The 23,462-nt window shown below is 40.7% G+C and overlaps 1 protein-coding gene and 1 non-coding gene across 2 annotated transcripts in view; both read left to right on the forward strand.

The window, feature by feature from the left end:
- Positions 1–23,462, forward strand: part of EFEMP2 (EGF containing fibulin extracellular matrix protein 2) — an 85,020-nt gene that overhangs the window by 1,289 nt on the left and 60,269 nt on the right. The window contains exon 2 of the mRNA XM_053720041.1: positions 12,871–12,954. Within this exon, the coding sequence (XP_053576016.1) occupies positions 12,871–12,954 (84 nt within the window). The remainder of the gene's footprint in view (positions 1–12,870; positions 12,955–23,462) is intronic.
- On the forward strand, positions 19,544–19,670 carry LOC128637132 (U4atac minor spliceosomal RNA). Its single transcript, XR_008398996.1, has one exon. It is a non-coding gene; the product is annotated as a U4atac minor spliceosomal RNA (small nuclear RNA).

Here is a 23,462-nt window from a genome sequence, read left to right on the forward strand (position 1 = left end):
TCTATCTATCTCTATATCATATTTCTATATCTATTTATCTATCTATCTTATGTCTTTATCTATCTATCTCTATATCATGTTTCTATATCTATTTATCTATCTATCTTATGTCTTTATCTATCTATCTATCTATCTATCTATCTCTATATCATGTTTCTATATCTATTTATCTATCTATCTTATGTCTTTATCTATCTATATATCATGTTTCTATATCTATTTATCTATCTATCTTATGACTTTATCTATCTTATGTCTTTATCTATCTATCTATCTATCTCTATATCATGTTTCTATATCTATCTATCTATCTATCTATCTATCTATCTTATGTCTTTATCTATCTATCTCTATATCATGTTTCTATATCTATTTATCTATCTATCTTATGTCTTTATCTATCTATCTTATGTCTTTATCTATCTATCTTATGTCTTTATCTATCTATCTTATGTCTTTATCTATCTCTATATCATGTTTCTATATCTATTTATCTATCTATCTTATGTCTTTATCTATCTATCTCTATATCATGTTTCTATCTCTATCTAATATATATCTGTATAATCTATCATCTAGCTAGTGTCTTTATCTATCTTGTATCTATCATGTGTCTATATTTATTTATCTATCTATATATCTATCTACTTATGTCGGTATCTATCATGTTTCTATATCTATTTATCTATCTTATGTCTTTAGCTATCTATCTATCTATCTCTATATCGGGTTTCTGTCTCTATCTAATCTCTATCTGTTTAATCTATCTAGTGTCTTTATCTATCTATCATGTTTCTATCTCTATCTAATCTATATCTGTATAATCTATCATCTATCTAGTGTATATATCTATCTATCTTGTATCTATCATGTGTCTATATTTATTTATCTTATGTCTTTATCTCCATATCATGTTTATATCTCTATCTAATCTATATAGGTTTAATCTATCTATCTAGTGTCTTTATCTATCTATTTCTATATCATGTTTCTATCTCTATCTAATCTATATCTGTTTAATCTATCTATCTAGTGTCTTTATCTATCTATTTCTATATCATGTTTCTATCTAATCTATATCTGTATAATCTATCATCTAGCTAGTGTCTTTATCTATCTTGTATCTATTGTGTCTATATTTATTTATCTATCTTGTGTCTATATATCTATCATCTATCTACTTATGTCGGTATCTATCATGTTTCTATATATATTTATCTATCTATCTTATGTCTTTATCTATCTATCTCTTTATTGTGTTTCTATCTATATCTAATCTATATCTGTTTAATCTATCTATATCATGTTTCTATCTCTATCTAATATATATCTGTATAATCTATTATCTATCTAGTGTCTTTATCTATCTTGTATCTATCATGTGTCTATATTTATTTATTTATCTATCTTGTGTCTATATCTATCTATCTATTTTTTCTCTATATATCTATCATCTATCTATTTATGTTGGTATCTATCTATCATGTTTCTATATCTATCAATCTATCTAATCTATATCTGTCAAAACTATCATGTTTCTATCACAATCTAATCTATATCTGTTTAATTTATCTATCATCTTGCTAGTGTCTATATCTATCATCTATTTATCTAGTTTCTATATCTATCAATCTATCTAATCTATATCTGTCAAATCTGTCTATCTATCATCTGTCTAGTGTCTCTATCTTTCTATCTTGTGTTTTTATCTATCCATATCTTGCTATCTTGTGTGTATATATATATATATATATATACACACACACACACATATCCTGTTTCTATATCTATCATGTTTCTATCTAATCTATATCTGTTTAAATCTATAATCATCTAGTGTCTTTATCTAGATATCTATCTTCTATCTATCATGTGTCTATATCAACTGTATCTATCTTTATCTATCAATCTATCTAATCTATATCTGTCGAATCTATCTATCATCTATATAGTGTTTATCTTTCTACATCTATCATGTGACTATATCTTTCTATCTTGTGTCTATATCTATCATCTATCTGTCTATTTTGTGTCTAAATCAATCGACCTGTTTTGTGTCTATATCTATCATCTATCTATTTATCATGTGTCTATATCTATCTGTTTTGTGTCTATATCTATCTATCATGTGTGTATATGTTTGTTGCTAGCTATTGTATATCTGTATAATCTCACAACATTATACATAAGACCTGTCCTGTTACATATAACTGGTATGACCGGTCATTACCTTGCTGAGCATATTACACAAATAATGTCATATCATTGTCATTTGTAGCTTCTCTGCTGCGCACTGTGCCTTCTGCTTTGTACCCCAGTTGTACTGAGCTAGCTGTGCACTGTGCCTTCTGCCTTGTACCCCAGTTGTACTGAGCTAGCTGTGCACTGTGCCTTCTGCCTTGTACCCCAGTTGTACTGAGCTAGCTGCGCACTGTGCCTTCTGCCTTGTACCCCAGTTGTACTGAGCTAGCTGTGCACTGTGCCTTCTGCCTTGTACCCCAGTTGTACTGAGCTAGCTGCGCACTGTGCCTTCTGCCTTGTACCCCAGTTGTACTGAGCTAGCTGTGCACTGTGCCTTCTGCCTTGTACCCCAGTTGTACTGAGCTAGCTGCGCACTGTGCCTTCTGCTTTGTACCCCAGTTGTACTGAGCTAGCTGCACACTGTGCCTTCTGCCTTGTACCCCAGTTGTACTGAGCTAGCTGCGCACTGTGCCTTCTGCCTTGTACCCCAGTTGTACTGAGCTAGCTGTGCACTGTGCCTTCTGCCTTGTACCCCAGTTGTACTGAGCTAGCTGCGCACTGTGCCTTCTGCTTTGTACCCCAGTTGTACTGAGCTAGCTGTGCACTGTGCCTTCTGCCTTGTACCCCAGTTGTACTGAGCTAGCTGTACACTGTGCCTTCTGCCTTGTACCCCAGTTGTACTGAGCTAGCTGCGCATTGTGCCTTCTGCATTGTACCCCAGTTGTACTGAGCTAGCTGTGCACTGTGCCTTCTGCCTTGTACCCCAGTTGTACTGAGCTAGCTGTGCACTGTGCCTTCTGCCTTGTACCCCAGTTGTACTGAGCTAGCTGCGCACTGTGCCTTCTGCCTTGTACCCCAGTTGTACTGAGCTAGCTGCGCACTGTGCCTTCTGCCTTGTACCCCAGTTGTACTGAGCTAGCTGCACACTGTGCCTTCTGCCTTGTACCCCAGTTGTACTGAGCTAGCTGTGCACTGTGCCTTCTGCCTTGTACCCCAGTTGTACTGAGTTAGCTGCGCACTGTGCCTTCTGCCTTGTACCCCAGTTGTACTGAGCGAGCTGTGCACTGTGCCTTCTGCCTTGTACCCCAGTTGTACTGAGCTAGCTGTGCACTGTGCCTTCTGCCTTGTACCCCAGTTGTACTGAGCTAGCTGCGCACTGTGCCTTCTGCCTTGTACCCCAGTTGTACTGAGTTAGCTGTGCACTGTGCCTTCTGCCTTGTACCCCAGTTGTACTGAGCTAGCTGTGCACTGTGCCTTCTGCCTTGTACCCCAGTTGTACTGAGCTAGCTGTGCACTGTGCCTTCTGCCTTGTACCCCAGTTGTACTGAGCTAGCTGCGCACTGTGCCTTCTGCCTTGTACCCCAGTTGTACTGAGCTAGCTGTGCACTGTGCCTTCTGCCTTGTACCCCAGTTGTACTGAGCTAGCTGCGCACTGTGCCTTCTGCCTTGTACCCCAGTTGTACTGAGCTAGCTGCGCACTGTGCCTTCTGCCTTGTACCCCAGTTGTACTGAGCTAGCTGCGCACTGTGCCTTCTGCCTTGTACCCCAGTTGTACTGAGCTAGCTGCGCACTGTGCCTTCTGCCTTGTACCCCAGTTGTACTGAGCTAGCTGTACACTGTGCCTTCTGCCTTGTACCCCAGTTGTACTGAGCTAGCTGTACACTGTGCCTTCTGCCTTGTACCCCAGTTGTACTGAGCTAGCTGCGCATTGTGCCTTCTGCATTGTACCCCAGTTGTACTGAGCTAGCTGTGCACTGTGCCTTCTGCCTTGTACCCCAGTTGTACTGAGCTAGCTGTGCACTGTGCCTTCTGCCTTGTACCCCAGTTGTACTGAGCTAGCTGCGCACTGTGCCTTCTGCCTTGTACCCCAGTTGTACTGAGCTAGCTGCGCACTGTGCCTTCTGCCTTGTACCCCAGTTGTACTGAGCTAGCTGCACACTGTGCCTTCTGCCTTGTACCCCAGTTGTACTGAGCTAGCTGTACACTGTGCCTTCTGCCTTGTACCCCAGTTGTACTGAGTTAGCTGCGCACTGTGCCTTCTGCCTTGTACCCCAGTTGTACTGAGCGAGCTGTGCACTGTGCCTTCTGCCTTGTACCCCAGTTGTACTGAGCTAGCTGTGCACTGTGCCTTCTGCCTTGTACCCCAGTTGTACTGAGCTAGCTGTGCACTGTGCCTTCTGCCTTGTACCCCAGTTGTACTGAGCTAGCTGTGCACTGTGCCTTCTGCCTTGTACCCCAGTTGTACTGAGCTAGCTGTGCACTGTGCCTTCTGCCTTGTACCCCAGTTGTACTGAGTTAGCTGTGCACTGTGCCTTCTGCCTTGTACCCCAGTTGTACTGAGCTAGCTGCGCACTGTGCCTTCTGCCTTGTACCCCAGTTGTACTGAGCTAGCTGTGCACTGTGCCTTCTGCCTTGTACCCCAGTTGTACTGAGCTAGCTGTGCACTGTGCCTTCTGCCTTGTACCCCAGTTGTACTGAGCTAGCTGTGCACTGTGCCTTCTGCCTTGTACCCCAGTTGTACTGAGCTAGCTGCCACCTCCTTACAATACGTCTGTTCTAACATCATTTTGAATAATAATATCCATTCTGTATCCCTTTTCCCATTCAGTGGTGGGTGTGTCTATAAGGGTGAAGGGGCTGTAGAGTAATATAGGGGATGGCTGTAGATAACATTTGGATGTAAAAAGGTGACAGCAAAGCTAAATATCAAGGTTTAGGGGTATAGGTGAGGGGATCACATGTGCTAGTACCTAATTAAATCTATATTTTGTTTTTAAACCCTGTTCTCCCTCCTGTTGCAGGATAGTTAATGTGCATGTGATGTAGAAGTAGCAGGTATTTAAAGGGCAAAAAAGCAAAGAGGATGTTGGAAGTATGATGTTGTATGAGAGCTATGTGTTTGATCAGTATATATATATATATATATATATATATACACATACAAACACACACACACACATATATACACACACATTATTTTGTATTTTTATAATTATTATTTGCCCAGCTTTTTTTTTTTGCAGATGCCCATATTTATGGCTCCTCCAATTTATCACACATTTAAATAAAAATTATATTTATTGTAGAATAAAATCTGTCAACCTTTAAAACTTTCAATGAATAGAATAGAATCTTTAGAGCTTCATCATAGTTTAAAATATAAAACATTTATAATTTGATACATAAATATATACAGACTAAAAAATCCAGTTGCACATATAATATACATCTACACATATAATCATCTACAGCATACATGAAAATACATGATGAATTTTTCAATACATATTAAACTATACATCTCTATGGATAAAGCATATTATATTGTATATTTATTATATAATAGTGAATAAATACATTTTTTTAAAATTGCATGTTACAAATCATATATGTGAATTAAGGCATTGGTGGGATTTAATTCCCCAAGTAAAAAATGCTGATCTCCATAATAGACAACTTCAACTACAAATTATAAAAAAAACAATTATATTGTTTTTTTAAAACATACATAATTTAATAAAGAATTACCCTAACAAATAATTTAATATATTTTTAAACAATCATTGGGCTAATTAAAATAAATACAGCCATCTACAGCATTAACAATTAATTAGTTAATAATTACAAAATTAGATATATTTTAAACATGAAAAAGTAAATTTAATTAATAAAAATATTCTCAATCACAGAAATAATTTTCATTAAACATTTATTAGTGCTGTCAATTTTAAATTAAAAACATTGTATATTTATTATAATATACAATAGTAATGAATAAATAATTATATATTAAAATTATATCATTAAAAAAGTTGAAAAAAAACTTTTTGTCTCATTTAGTTAGAATATAAGGACTACAAATTCAATTGTTCTCTTTTTTTCCCCATGACCGTAGCATGTTATACTTAGGATTTTTTTTATGTTTTATCAGAATGAATGCCATATTCTAACTATTGCATTAGTGGAAGTTTTTTAAGCTCTTCAAAACAATGTCCTCCTCTTGTAAGAATTTGCTTTGTCAATTCTAATTCTATGGACACCCCAGTGATCATGTGTTAAAGGGACAGTCTAGGCCAAAATAAACTTGCATTATTCAGATAAAGCATGTAATTTTAAACAATTTTCCAATTTACTTTTATCACCAATTTTGCTTTGTTCTTTTGGTATTCTTAGTTGAAAGCTTAACCTAGGAGGTTCATATGCTAATTTCTTAGACCTTGAAAGCCACCTCTTTTCAGATTGCATTTTAACAGTTTTTCACCACTAGAAGGTGTTAGTGCACGTATTTCATATAGATAACACTGTGCTTGTGCACGTGAAGTTATCTGGGAGCAGGCACTGATTGGCTAGACTGCAAGTCTGTCAAAAGAACTGAAATAAAGGGGCAGTTTGCAGAGGCTTAGATACAAGATTATCACAGAGGTTAAAAATATATTATTATGGGGCGGAGCCAGTTTAGGAGCCGAGTGGTCGCATCTTCCTGCAGCTCTGTAAGAGAGCTTTATTTACTACTGTTCACATGACCCCTTGGCTCCACAAACCTGCCCAAACGGAGTATTAACAACTCCAAAGACTAATCTTCATGAGACCTGATCTATGCTGAATACATAGAGGAGGTTAATATCCGAAAAAACCAGAGAGGCCTGGCACCACGCTACAGCGGCCATTTTTATTTTTTTTTCTCTCTCTCAGAGTCACACGAGCAGTATAGTGTGCATTCGATTTGAGACAAACACGGCATAGAAGTCTTCAACCTCTATATTGGTGAAGTGACGACTGCAATATACAGAACAAGCCAAAGCTAATCTGGACTACCGACAGGCAACCCCTAGCAAGTGTATTCTGGATATACTATAGGGGGACGCAGTCTAACTTACTACGAGCAATAATCCTTTGACAGCTGCGTCATGCAGCTCGAACTAAGAGTCCTACTCAGAGCCCTTGCAGATCAGCTAGATCGGCATACAGAGGAACTTACAGAAGAAATAAGGCTATCTTTTTCCTCTACTATCCCCGTGATCAATGCTACAGCACCCAAGGTCTGCCGGGAGGTACCGACTCTAAGCGGTGCTCAGGAGTGCTCAAGTGAAGTGAATGGAGCTAGTTGTCTGACAGATGAGTGCGAAGTGGAAATCCTAGGTCCAGATTGTACGCTTGCCCTTCACACACGCTGCAATATGACAGAGGCTGCTATGAGATCTCAGGAATGCCCCATAATGAAGGAGACTTCTTTCTCTGCAGGGGAAAGTATGCCGGATCAGAGTCACTCTCAGGATAGAACTGGACATGGCTCTAGCCCAAAAATGAACATAACAGTTGCTGAACTTTCTGGTATGATGCAGTCACCATCCTGGACTATTGTGTCTATTAGACCTGTCTTAGGCTGCTACAAGGCTTTTTTGACCAATATGAGAGACCATACATATCGTAAGAGAACTCAGTGGTTTTCTGCACTCACAGCTAGATCTGGTGTGGGGTAACTTGGTTCTAACGTCTAGGGGATGTTGGCACCATGCTAAGACTCGGACTCACACATAATAGATCTCCCAAATGATGGCTTATGGGCCTGAGATTAAGGGACTACCTACCCCCAAATTATTATATTCTTAGCTTTCTCCCCTAGTTAGGAGTAATACTGAACTTTGGCCTTGCATGGTTTTCCCCTGCATTTCTAGTCCCTGTTTTGTATCTCCTCCTATTGCAAACCTTACAAGCAGTACCCCTCAGTTTAGAATATAAGATATTATCCACTATCATACACATGCTCTATTGAGAGGACAGTGGAGATGCTCTCTTTTGTTATGTTTGGCTATACTAGTGCAGGCTAGTGGACTCACCTTATCTATATTGTTCTTATTGTAATATCTATAGTATTGTACCTCTCTATCAATCAATGTGTCATATCAGCATATCTGTACTAGAAATGTTGTGCTTGTTGAACTTTCATTAGCTCTTTTAGGGATTATAGCAACTCTTGTGATTTTAGAGTTATATCCTTGAATTGTTACCTACACTTGTGTCATTCGAACCATTAAGAACTCCATAGTTATCGCTATGAGATGGGAGGGTTGTAGAACACTAGAATTCGCATAGAATCACACTGCATATATATTTCCATTGGTAAGCTCTTCTTCCCTATGTGCATTTAGTTCATACCTCAGATAAGTTTCCCAAGGATCCCCCCTCAATATGAGAGTAACATATATATAATATCCCTCTGCTGTCTCTGCTGGTCACGGTTACATGTTAATTCAAAACCTTACTACCAGCATTTTATCTTCCTCTCTAACGGAGCATTCTTACGTTAAAAACCTTCCTAACCAAGGTTCCCTACATCTATTATTATGGAGACCCTCTCCACAACATCTGATCCCCATACAATACCTACATTTTGCTAATTGGAGGTGAATATATATATATTTGTGTAACTATAGAGCACCGTTTCACGCCAAATGTTGATAAAACACCACATATACGATATGTTTATACTTCCTGTAATTTTAAGGTGGCATGGAGTGGTTAGAATAGATATTGCACATCCTCTTGGCTCTATACAAATATAAAGCAATCAGAATTGTTCATAATTAATACGTTGACTTATATGTTTGCTTTCGTTATTTATGTTGCTGGCTTTTGTAACCTACCTTCTCATACATTATTAATCAGTGTTAGGGATTTGACTCACAATCAAGCAGCTCTGTCATAGCGCACCCGCAATTTACAGTGTGAAAGAATTCTCCAGCTAGTAGTGCGAATCGACCTTTATTTGTGCATACAGATTCCCAACAATAACAGCAACATTTCAGGCAAACAATATGCCCTTTGTCAAGCTTGTTGGTAATCTGTATGCACAAATAAAGGTCGATTTGCACTACTAGCTGGAGAATTCTTTCACACTGTGATTCGTCTGGGTTTGGTTAACCCTCTCCGTGCTCAGTATTATTTGGTGGGTGCTGTATTTCACTTACCTGTTGAAAGTTGCACCCGTAATTTACCTATGAGCCCATACGCCACAGATTTAAATATGCTTACTCTTCATAAATACCCTCTGACATCATGCAAATGATTGTACATGTACCCCTATATGCTACTCTGTTTACTCTAAGGCACATCTACTTGTAAGAGAATATCTCTACCATTACCCTTCATATTTGATATCTCAAAATCATAATGTATTTGTTAGTGGCCCTCGTGTCAGCGGCCGAGACGTGAGGGTTCACTTCATACAGATTTGGGTAGTTTCAATCAGGGTCTATATCCAGCCTCTTATTTAGTTATTCATTTACTTAACTCTTAACTTACGAAAGAGTTTTTAACTACTCAAGACATATAGCGTTGTCTAATCTTCTATAATGTCCATTCCTACGACCCGCCCCCCCAACTCTACCCCCCCTTATTGTAAGCGGCTCTTGCACGCTGATCTACCCTAAATAATACCCAAACCATACTACTACCCATTCATATTTGTTGGTGCGCTTACTGTCTAATTCAGTGCTTTCCAAACTGTGTGTCGGGACACACTAGTGTGTTGGCAGCAGTGTGTAGGTGTGTCCCTGCTTCAGCACAAATTTGTTTAAATGTTTTTTTTTTTTTACATTTTTTTTTTTTTCTGACTTTCCGCCTGCTTGCCTCGCATATCACATGGTTGACACGTGATTGATACCTAGGGGGTCACAGATCATCTTAACCTATTGGCGCAGCTCAGTGGGAACTGAAACTATTCCCATTGGCGGCACATTGGCTCGTGACTGCATGTGTAGTCTCCTCAATCGGCTCGTGACTGCATGTGTAGTCTCCTCAATCGGCTCGTGACTGCATGTGTAGTCAGTGAGTGGGACAGCAGTGTGTTTGCAGCGCGGGCAGTAGTCAATCGGACTCACCGAGCTCTGAGGGCGGCAGCTTAAACGCTGAGCTGAAGTCAGAGGTTTTTTTTTTTTGCAACTAGCTCCCAGTAGTGCATTGCTGCTCCTGCTCTTGATATATGGATAGAAAGGGGAAGCTTAAAAATGCCTGATGATGAAATGCGAGTCTCTTTATCTGATATTCCACCAAATATTCTGAAATTGTGTTCATCCCATCAACCTCACACAACCCATTAAAATTGTAAGTAGCCGTTGGTGTTATTAAACTTTTTTTAATTCTTGCACACTTACATACTCTTACTTGTAAATTAATTTGGTTATTATATCATTTATGTATGTGTCTGTATCTCTTAAAACAAGTTAGTTTAACCTCCTGTTTGCCAGTACAACTGAATTACTGTGTCGCAAAATGATGTAGGTCTAAAAAGTGTGTCGCCAACATAAAAAGTTTGGAAAGCTCTGGTCTAATTGATTCTTTGCCTCCCATTTACTAAAACTAACTTATTAATTCAAACTTCTAAACCCCCTATACATTACATGCACTACTACCAGGCTTTTCAAATCTTGGCGCCCGCACCACATTATAATTTAAATTGTTAAGTAGGAACTGGTTTGTGAAAAAAAGAGGTTCCAATTATTAAGATACAGTTTATGTGTTTATGTTTTGTCTATAGTTCTCTAGCTAGATAACATTGAATGACACGTGAGAAATTACTATATGTTGTTGTTACTTCTCATAGACTAATGAGACTAGGTACCTTGCTTGTGTAAACTGATCATTGGCTGTTATATCTACCAACCTCAATAAAAAATGTTTTTCAAAAAAAGTATATTATTATAACTGTGTTGGTTGTGCAAAACTGGGGAATGGGTAATAAAGGGATTATCTATCTTTTAAAACAATAAACATTCTGGTGTAGACTGCCCCTTTAACACAGCACTGTGCAATACAGGTTTCTTTACAAATGTCTGATAATAACCTCTCTAACCATAAACATGATTAATAGCATAATCCTAGCCTTATTCTCGAAAAATCACCATCTGCAGGATACCATTCAAGCAGAGATTTTGGTGTATGTATATGTATATATATATATATATATATATATATATATATATATATATATATATATATATATATATACACACATATACATATATATACATATACATATATATATATATACATATACATATACATATATACACACACACACACACACACACACACACAGGTAGCCCTCAGTTTACGCCGGGGTTAGGTTCCAGAAGGAATGGTTGTAAATCGAAACCGTTGTAAATTGAAACCCAGTTTATAATGTAAGTCAATTTTAAAGCTTTGAAATAAAGACTTTAAATGCTGAACAGCATTATAAACCTAATAAAATAATCACACAAAACAGAATATATAATTAAACTAAGTTAAATGAACAAAAACATTTGCTAAACAGCATTATAAACCTAATAAAATAATCACACAACCCAGACTTCACTTGCATTTTTCTGCAAACAGTTCTTTCTATGCATTCCAATCTGGACTGATTTATAGACAGGAAGATCTTGTTCCTTTGAAATCTGCTCAATAGCTCAGGTCTGGTTAAACTGATTAATTTCAGCTTGCTTGGCTTTGCTGCAACACAAGCGGACAGCTCCACCTACTGGCTATTTTAATAAATGCACTGCTTCTCAATAGCAGTCACATGACTGGAAAAAAGGTTGTTATTCTGAAATGGTGTAAATTGAACCGTTGTAAAACGAGGGCCACCTGTATATATATATATATATATATATATATATATGTGTATGTATGTATGTATGTATGTATGTATGTATGTATGTATGTATGTATGTATGTATGTATATATATATATATATATATATATATATATATATATATATATATATATATATATATATTATGCTCCATTCATACAGATGTGTGTGTTTTGTGTAGTGTGTGTTTGTGTGTTCTGTATATTGTGTGTGTGTTATGGGTATTGTGTGTATTTCTTGTATTGTGTGCGTGTGCGTGCGTGTTGTATTCTGTGTACTGTGTGTGTGTTTTGTGTATTGTGTGTTCTGTGTCTTGTGTGTGTTCTGTGTATTGTGTGTGTGTGTGGGGGTGTTATGTGTAGTGTGTGTGTGGGTTAGGTGTATTGTGTGTGTGTTATATGTATTGTGTGTATTTCTTGTATTGTGTGTGTTCTGTGTACTGTGTGTGTTCTGTATTGTGTGTGTGTGTGTGTGTGTTATATGTATTGTGTGTGTGTGTTCTGTGTACGTTCTGTGTGTTTTCTGTATTGTGTGTGTGTGTTATATGTATTGTGTGTTCTGTGTACTGTGTGTGTTCTGTGTGTTTTCTGTATTGTGTGTGTGTTATATGTATTGTGTGTGTGTGTGTTCTGTGTATTGTGTGTGTGTGTGTTCTGTGTATTGTGTGTGTGTGTGTTCTGTGTGTGTGTTCTGTGTATTGTGTGTGTGTGTGTGTGTTCTGTGTATTGTGTGTGTGTGTGTGTTCTGTGTATTGTGTGTGTGTGTTCTGTGTATTGTGTGTGTGTGTTCTGTGTATTGTGTGTGTGTGTTCTGTGTATTGTGTATTGTGTGTGTGTATTGTGTATTGTGTGTGTGTGTGTATTGTGTGTGTGTTCTGTGTATTGTACTGTGTTTGTGTTCTGTGTGTTTAGCAGAGTCAGGGTGATGTAGTGATAGAATAGATTGGAATAGAAGAACCTGTGCTGACTAATACGGTTTTTGTCCCTCATTGCAGATGATGTATCTCCTTACGTTACTGTTCTGTGCCCTACTGGTTCCCGCTATATCACAAGAGAACGAGGAGCCAAACAGCTACACGGTAACTTACAGCTATTTCTTATATCCTTAGTCATCCGATGGGAGAGATATAATAAAAATACTAATATATGATTGGATACAGTGGGATATTTAGATTGTGTGCTGCCCTAGGCAATTTGAAATCTGTTGCCCCTAAAACTGTTAGCTCAAATCTTTCTCACAATTGGAGGCCACGTAAGTGTGTAGTTGTCAGGCACCTCCCAATAGGCAAACATAAACCACTGATTTGTATTAGAATTAAAGGGACGTAAAACTGCTGGGTACAGCTACTGTAGCAGGGTTACCCCTCCTGAGCTAGCAGCTCTCTTAAAGGCTGTTCTCTTATTTTAACCCATTGCAAGTGCTGGTTAATGACATTCTGCATCTTCACACTGGGCGTCGCCATCTTGGAATGTAAGTATTCTCGCACCATGTGACAGAAGCGCTGCACCTGCACAGATCAGTGATATTGTTGTCTAATGCACATCAGTTTATCTGCACAATACAGAGCAGAAGCTGTAAAATGGAGTCTGCATTTCTCTATATTATTCCTGAAGTTGATTTTATATTTCTTATGTATCTTTTAAACTGTGTAAATAAACTACAAAAATGTAACTGTTCTCTATTGTGTGAGATAATCCAAAGTGCAAGTTACAGCTGTCAAAGAGCCAGTAGCATCCCTAATCTGGGAAAGTGCACTGCTTCTGTCACATGATGCAACAATACGTGGCGGCGCCAAGAAATGTACCAACTGGCTTCTGTAATGGGTTAAATTAAGAGAGCTGCAGCTAAAAAAAAAAATTTGGAGAGGAAGGCATTGTGCCCTAGAACTGTCCTTCAAGATATGCCACCCCCAAAACAAAACCTGCCCTAAACACTGCTCAAGGTGACCTCCAACACCAAAATACTTCTCACCACCTCCTCATAAACAGATACCAGGGCAGTAGAGCACATACCGCTCACCCCCCCCCCCCAATACACAGACACCAGGGCACGTACCTCTCACCTCCCCCTAATACACAGACACCAGGGCACGTACCGCTCACCCCCCCCCAATACACAGACACCAGGGCACGTACCTCTCACCTCCCCCTAATACACAGACACCAGGGCACGTACCGCTCACCTCCTCCTAATACACAGACACCAGGGCAGGTACCGCTCACCTCCCCCTAATACACAGACACCAGGGCACGTACCGCTCACCTCCCCCTAATACACAGACACCAGGGCAGGTACCTCTCACCTCCCCCTAATACACAGACACCAGGGCACGTACCGCTCACCTCCTCCTAATACACAGACACCAGGGCACGTACCTCTCACCTCCTCCTAATACACAGACACCAGGGCAGGTACCTCTCACCTCCCCCTAATACACAGACACCAGGGCAGGTACCTCTCACCTCCCCCTAATACACAGACATCAGGGCACGTACCTCTCATCTCCCCCTAATACACAGACACCAGGGCACGTACCTCTCACCTCCCCCTAATACACAGACACCAGGGCACGTACCTCTCACCTCCCCCTAATACACAGACACCAGGGCACGTACCTCTCACCTCCCCCTAATACACAGACACCAGGGCACGTACCTCTCACCTCCCCCTAATACACAGACACCAGGGCACATACCTCTCCCTAATACACAGACACCAGAGCACGTACCCCTCACCTCCCCCTAATACACAGATACCAGGGCACGTACCTCTCACCTCCCCCTAATACACAGACACCAGGGCAGGTACCTCTCACCTCCCCCTAATACACAGACACCAGGGCACGTACCTCTCACCTCCCCCTAATACACAGACACCAGGGCACGTACCTCTCACCTCCCCCTAATACACAGACACCAGGGCACGTACCTCTCACCTCCCCCTAATACAGAGACACCAGGGCACGTACCTCTCACCTCCCCCTAATACACAGACACCAGGGCACATACCTCTCCCTAATACACAGACACCAGAGCACGTACCCCTCACCTCCCCCTAATACACAGATACCAGGGCACGTACCTCTCACCTCCCCCTAATACACAGACACCAGGGCAGGTACCTCTCATCTCCCCCTAATACACAGACACCAGGGCACGTACCTCTCACCTCCCCCTAATACACAGACACCAGGGCACGTACCTCTCACCTCCCCCTAATACACAGACACCAGGGCACGTACCTCTCACCTCCCCCTAATACAGAGACACCAGGGCACGTACCTCTCACCTCCCCCTAATACACAGACACCAGGGCACATACCTCTCCCTAATACACAGACACCAGAGCACGTACCCCTCACCTCCCCCTAATACACAGATACCAGGGCACGTACCTCTCACCTCCCCCTAATACACAGACACCAGGGCAGGTACCTCTCACCTCCCCCTAATACACAGACACCAGGGCACGTACCTCTCACCTCCCCCTAATACACAGACACCAGGGCACGTACCTCTCACCTCCCCCTAATACACAGACACCAGGGCACGTACCTCTCACCTCCCCCTAATACACAGACACCAGGGCAGGTACCTCTCACCTCCCCCTAATACACAGACACCAGGGCAGGTACCTCTCACCTCCCCCTAATACACAGACACCAGGGCAGGTACCTCTCACCTCCCCCTAATACACAGACACCAGGGCACGTACCTCTCACCTCCCCCTAATACACAGACACCAGGGCACGTACCTCTCACCTCCCCCTAATACACAGACACCAGGGCACGTACCGCTCACCTCCTCCTAATACACAGACACCAGGGCACGTACCTCTCACCTCCCCCTAATACACAGACACCAGGGCACGTACAGCTCACCTCCTCCTAATACACAGACACCAGGGCACGTACCTCTCACCTCCTCCTAATACACAGACACCAGGGCAGGTACCTCTCACCTCCCCCTAATACACAGACACCAGGGCAGGTACCTCTCACCTCCCCCTAATACACAGACACCAGGGCAGGTACCGCTCACCTCCCCCTAATACACAGACACCAGGGCACGTACCTCTCACCTCCCCCTAATACACAGACACCAGGGCAGGTACCGCTCACCTCCCCCTAATACACAGACACCAGGGCACGTACCTCTCACTTCCCCCTAATACACAGACACCAGGGAACGTTCCTCTCACTTCCCCCTAATACACAGACACCAGGGCAGGTACCTCTCACCTCCCCCTAATACACAGACACCAGGGCAGGTACCTCTCACCTCCCCCTAATACACAGACACCAGGGCACGAACCTCTCACCTCCCCCTAATACACAGACACCAGGGCAGGTACCTCTCACCTCCCCCTAATACACAGACACCAGGGCACGTACCTCTCACCTCCCCCTAATACACAGACACCAGGGCAGGTACCTCTCACCTCCCCCTAATACACAGACACCAGGGAACGTTCCTCTCACTTCCCCCTAATACACAGACATCAGGGCACGTACCTCTCACCTCCCCCTAATACACAGACATCAGGGCACGTACCTCTCATCTCCCCCTAATACACAGACACCAGGGCACGTACCTCTCACCTCCCCCTAATACACAGACACCAGGGCACGTACCTCTCACCTCCCCCTAATACACAGACAACAGGGCACGTACCTCTCACCTCCCCCTAATACACAGACACCAGGGCACGTACCTCTCACCTCCCCCTAATACACAGACACCAGGGCACGTACCTCTCACCTACTCCTAATACACAGACACCAGGGCACGTACCTCTCACCTACTCCTAATACACCGACACCAGGGCACGTACCTCTCACCTCCCCCTAATACACAGACAACAGGGCACATACCTCTCATCTCCCCCTAATACACTGACACCAGGGTACGTACCTCTCACCTCCCTCTAATACACAGACACCAAGGCACGTACCTCTCACCTCCTCCTAATACACAGACACCAGGGCACATACCTCTCACCTCCTCCTAATACACAGACACCAGGGCAGGTACCTCTCACCTCCCCCTAATATACAGACACCAGGGCACATACCTCTCACCTCCCCCTAATACACAGACACCAGGGCACGTACCTCTCACCTCCCCCTAATACACAGACACCAGGGCACGTACCTCTCACCTCCCCCTAATACACAGACACCAGGGCACGTACCTCTCACCTCCCCCTAATACACAGACACCAGGGCACGTACCTCTCACCTCCCCCTAATACACAGACACCAGGGCACGTACCTCTTACCTCCCCCTAATACACAGACACCAGGGCACGTACCTCTCACCTCCCCCTAATACACAGACACCAGGGCACATACCTCTCACCTCTCCCTAATACACAGATACCAGGACACGTACCTCTCACCTCCCCCTAATACACAGACACCAGGGCACGTACCTCTCATCTCCCCCTAATACACAGACAACAGGGCACGTACCTCTCACCTCCCCCTAATACACAGACACCAGGGCATGTACCTCTCACCTCCCCCTAATACACAGACACCAGGGCACGTACTCTCACCTCCTCCTAATACACAGACACCAGGGCACGTACCTCTCACCTCCCCCTAATACACAGACCCCAGGGCACGTACTTCTCACCTCCCCCTAATACACAGACCCCAGGGCACGTACCTCTCACCTCCTCCTAATACACAGACACCAGGGCACGTACCTCTCGCCTCCCCCTAATACACAGACACCAGGGCACGTACCTCTCACCTCCCTCTAATACACCGCCACCAGGGCACGTACCTCTCACCTCCCCCTAATACACAGACACCAGGACACAAACCTCTCACCTCCCCCTAATACACAGACCCCAGGGCACGTACCTCTCACCTCCTCCTAATACACAGACACCAGGGCACGTACCTCTCACCTCCCCCTAATACACAGCCACCAGGGCACGTACCTCTCACCTCCCCCTAATACACAGACACCAGGACACAAACCTCTCACCTCCCCCTAATACACAGACACCAGGGCACGTACCACTCACCTCCCCCTAATACACAGACACCAGGGCATGTACCTCTCACCTCCCCCTAATACACAGACACCAGGGCACGTACCACTCACCTCCCCTAATACACAGACACCAGGGCACGTACCTCTCACCTCCCCCTAATACACAGACATCACGACACGTACCTCTCACCTCCTCCTAATACACAGACACCAGGGCACTTACCTCTCACCCCCCCCCCAATACACAGACACCAGGGCACTTACCTCTCACCCCCCCTTATACACAGACACCAGGGCACGTACCTCTCACACACACCCCCAATACACAGACACCACGGCACATACTTCTCACCTCCCCCTAATACACAGACACCACGGCACGTACTTCTCACCTCCCCCTAATACACAGACACCAGGGCATGTACCTCTCATCTCCCCCTAATACACAGACACCAGGGCACGTACCTCTTACCTCCCCCTAATACACAGACACCAGGGCACATACCTCTCACCTCCTCCTAATACACAGACACCAGGGCACGTACCTCTCACCTCCTCCTAATACACAGACACCAGGGCACGTACCTCTCACCTCCCCCTAATACACAGACACCAGGGCACGTACCTCTAACCTCCCCCTAATGCACAGACACCAGGGCACTTACCTCTCACCTCCCCCTAATACACAGACACCAGGGCACGTACCTCTAACCTCCCCCTAATGCACAGACACCAGGGCACTTACCTCTCATCTCCCCCTAATACACAGACACCAGGGCACGTACCTCTCACCTCTCCTAATACACAGACACCAGGGCATGTACCTCTAACCTCCTCCTAATGCACAGACACCAGGGCACATACCTCTCACCTCCTCCTAATACACAGATACCAGGGCACGTACCTCTCACCTCCCCCTAATACACAGACACCAGGGCACGTAACCTCTCACCTCTCCTAATACACAGACACCAGGGCACGTACCTCTCACCTCCCCCTAATACACAGACACCAGGGCACGTACCTCTCACTTCCTTCTAATACACAGACACCAGGGCACTTACCTCTCACCTTCTTATACACAGACATCAGGGAACGTTCCTCTCACTTCCCCCTAATACACAGACACCAGGGCATGTACCTCTCACCTCCCCCTAATGCACAGACACCAGGGCACGTACCTCTAACTTCCCCCTAATACACAGACACTAGGGCACTTACCTCTGACATTCACCTGAGGGACTGGTTCATTTATATGAAACTTCAGAGTCAGACACAAATTTTTAGAGGGGGATAATTTTTTAAACCAATACTTGTGGAATAATAAAAAAATGTGGACACCACTCTGAGTATAGTTTTAGCGTCCATGTCTTACTGGTTTCTATGATATGTTAAAAGATGGAGTATTAATATGCATATCAATAGTATGTGCCTGAGCATTTAAATATGTAAATTACTGTTGTGAAAAGCATTGTGGGTAATGTGAGATTACTGAAAATACATTTGTTTAATATAGTTGAGTGGAATTTATCTGTCATTATGCTTAAAACTGTGGGATTTGTGTATAAATTAAACACAAACTAATAATTCTCACCAGTCACCCTTAATCTAATAAGCACTGTGTTTGCTGCACTAATATTCACTAACAGATTGTGATAACCATCCTTCTCTTGGGGTTGAGCTGCTGTTTAATGAACGTGTAGTGAGAACAGCACTGCTGACGCCATTAACAACACGAACGCATCACTAGTGTGAGAACATTAGTTAGGTGCAATTTTTGGAAACCAAATAGATGTATAAAAGATAGAGTTCATAAATTAGTCTATTGTAATAATTAGGGATTTAGTACCTACATTTCATATATACAGTAAGTAGCTTGGTTAAATCAGATAAAGTATTTGGCTATTATGTTTATTACTATTTTATGTACTGCATTGTGTAAAGTCTGTTTACTCAGTAAATGTTTTATATATATTTTATATGCACATTGTATATCAGCAGCTATGTGCAATACATTATTTATATATGCACAGTGTATATCAGCAGCTATGTGCAATACATTATTTATATATGCACAGTGTATATCAGCAGCTATGTGCAATACATTATTTATATATGCACAGTGTATATCAGCAGCTATGTGCAATACATTATTTATATATGCATAGTGTATATCAGCAGCTATGTGCAATACATTATTTATATATGCACAGTGTATATCAGCAGCTATGTGCAATACATTATTTATATATGCACAGTGTATATCAGCAGCTATGTACAATACATTATTTATATATGCACAGTGTATATCAGCAGCTATGTGCAATAAATTATTTATATATGCACAGTGTATATCAGCAGCTATGTGCTGCATTAGTAAAGCTCTTCATGTACATTATTTATATATGCACAGTGTATATCAGCAGCTATGTGCAATACATTATTTATATATGCACAGTGTATATCAGCAGCTATGTGCAATACATTATTTATATATGCATAGTGTATATCAGCAGCTATGTGCAATACATTATTTATATATGCACAGTGTATATCAGCAGCTATGTGCAATACATTATTTATATATGCACAGTGTATATCAGCAGCTATGTACAATACATTATTTATATATGCACAGTGTATATCAGCAGTTATGTACAATACATTATTTATATATGCACAGTGTATATCAGCAGCTATGTGCAATACATTATTTATATATGCACAGTGTATATCAGCAGCTATGTGCAATACATTATTTATATATGCACAGTGTATATCAGCAGCTATGTGCAATACATTATTTATATATGCACAGTGTATATCAGCAGCTATGTGCAATACATTATTTATATATGCACAGTGTATATCAGCAGCTATGTACAATACATTATTTATATATGCACAGTGTATATCAGCAGCTATGTGCAATACATTATTTATATATGCACAGTGTATATCAGCAGTTATGTACAATACATTATTTATATATGCACAGTGTATATCAGCAGCTATGTGCAATACATTATTTATATATGCACAGTGTATATCAGCAGCTATGTGCAATAAATTATTTATATATGCACAGTGTATATCAGCAGCTATGTGCAATACATTATTTATATATGCACAGTGTATATCAGCAGCTATGTACAATACATTATTTATATATGCACAGTGTATATCAGCAGCTATGTGCAATACATTATTTATATATGCACAGTGTATATCAGCAGCTATGTGCAATACATTATTTATATATGCACAGTGTATATCAGCAGCTATGTACAATACATTATTTATATATGCACAGTGTATATCAGCAGCTATGTGCGGCATTAGTAAAGCTCTTCATGTACAATAAATTATTTATATATGCACAGTGTATATCAGCAGCTATGTACAATACATTATTTATATATGCACAGTGTATATCAGCAGCTATGTGCGGCATTAGTAAAGCTCTTCATGTACAATAAATTATTTATATATGCACAGTGTATATCAGCAGCTATGTGCAATAAATTATTTATATATGCACAGTGTCTATCAGCAGCTATGTGCTGCATTAGTAAAGCTCTTCATGTACATTATTTATATATGCACAGTGTATATCAGCAGCTATGTACAATACATTATTTATATATGCACAGTGTATATCAGCAGCTATGTGCAATACATTATTTATATATGCACAGTGTATATCAGCAGTTATGTACAATACATTATTTATATATGCACAGTGTATATCAGCAGCTATGTACAATACATTATTTATATATGCACAGTGTATATCAGCAGCTATGTACAATACATTATTTATATATGCACAGTGTATATCAGCAGCTATGTGCAATAAATTATTTATATATGCACAGTGTATATCAGCAGCTATGTGCAATACATTATTTATATATGCACAGTGTATATCAGCAGCTATGTGCAATACATTATTTATATATGCACAGTGTATATCAGCAGCTATGTGCAATACATTATTTATATATGCACAGTGTATATCAGCAGCTATGTGCAATAAATTATTTATATATGCACAGTGTATATCAGCAGCTATGTGCAATACATTATTTATATATGCACAGTGTATATCAGCAGCTATGTGCAATAAATTATTTATATATGCACAGTGTATATCAGCAGCTATGTGCAATACATTATTTATATATGCACAGTGTATATCAGCAGCTATGTGCAATAAATTATTTATATATGCACAGTGTATATCAGCAGCTATGTGCAATACATTATTTATATATGCACAGTGTATATCAGCAGCTATGTGCAATACATTATTTATATATGCACAGTGTATATCAGCAGCTATGTACAATACATTATTTATATATGCACAGTGTATATCAGCAGCTATGTGCAATACATTATTTATATATGCACAGTGTATATCAGCAGCTATGTACAATACATTATTTATATATGCACAGTGTATATCAGCAGCTATGTACAATACATTATTTATATATGCACAGTGTATATCAGCAGCTATGTGCAATACATTATTTATATATGCACAGTGTATATCAGCAGCTATGTGCAATACATTATTTATATATGCACAGTGTATATCAGCAGCTATGTGCTGCATTAGTAAAGCTCTTCTTGTACAATAAATTATTTATATATGCACAGTGTATATCAGCAGCTATGTACAATACATTATTTATATATGCACAGTGTATATCAGCAGCTATGTGCAATACATTATTTATATATGCATAGTGTATATCAGCAGCTATGTGCAATACATTATTTATATATGCACAGTGTATATCAGCAGCTATGTGCAATACATTATTTATATATGCACAGTGTATATCAGCAGCTATGTACAATACATTATTTATATATGCACAGTGTATATCAGCAGCTATGTGCAATACATTATTTATATATGCACAGTGTATATCAGCAGCTATGTGCAATACATTATTTATATATGCACAGTGTATATCAGCAGCTATGTGCAATACATTATTTATATATGCACAGTGTATATCAGCAGCTATGTACAATACATTATTTATATATGCACAGTGTATATCAGCAGCTATGTACAATACATTATTTATATATGCACAGTGTATATCAGCAGCTATGTGCAATACATTATTTATATATGCACAGTGTATATCAGCAGCTATGTGCAATAAATTATTTATATATGCACAGTGTATATCAGCAGCTATGTGCAATACATTATTTATATATGCACAGTGTATATCAGCAGCTATGTGCAATACATTATTTATATATGCACAGTGTATATCAGCAGCTATGTGCAATACATTATTTATATATGCACAGTGTATATCAGCAGCTATGTGCAATACATTATTTATATATGCACAGTGTATATCAGCAGCTATGTGCAATACATTATTTATATATGCACAGTGTATATCAGCAGCTATGTGCAATACATTATTTATATATGCACAGTGTATATCAGCAGCTATGTGCAATACATTATTTATATATGCACAGTGTATATCAGCAGCTATGTGCAATACATTATTTATATATGCACAGTGTATATCA

This window comes from Bombina bombina, chromosome 7, assembly GCF_027579735.1.
Source record: "Bombina bombina isolate aBomBom1 chromosome 7, aBomBom1.pri, whole genome shotgun sequence".
NCBI lineage: Eukaryota > Metazoa > Chordata > Amphibia > Anura > Bombinatoridae > Bombina > Bombina bombina.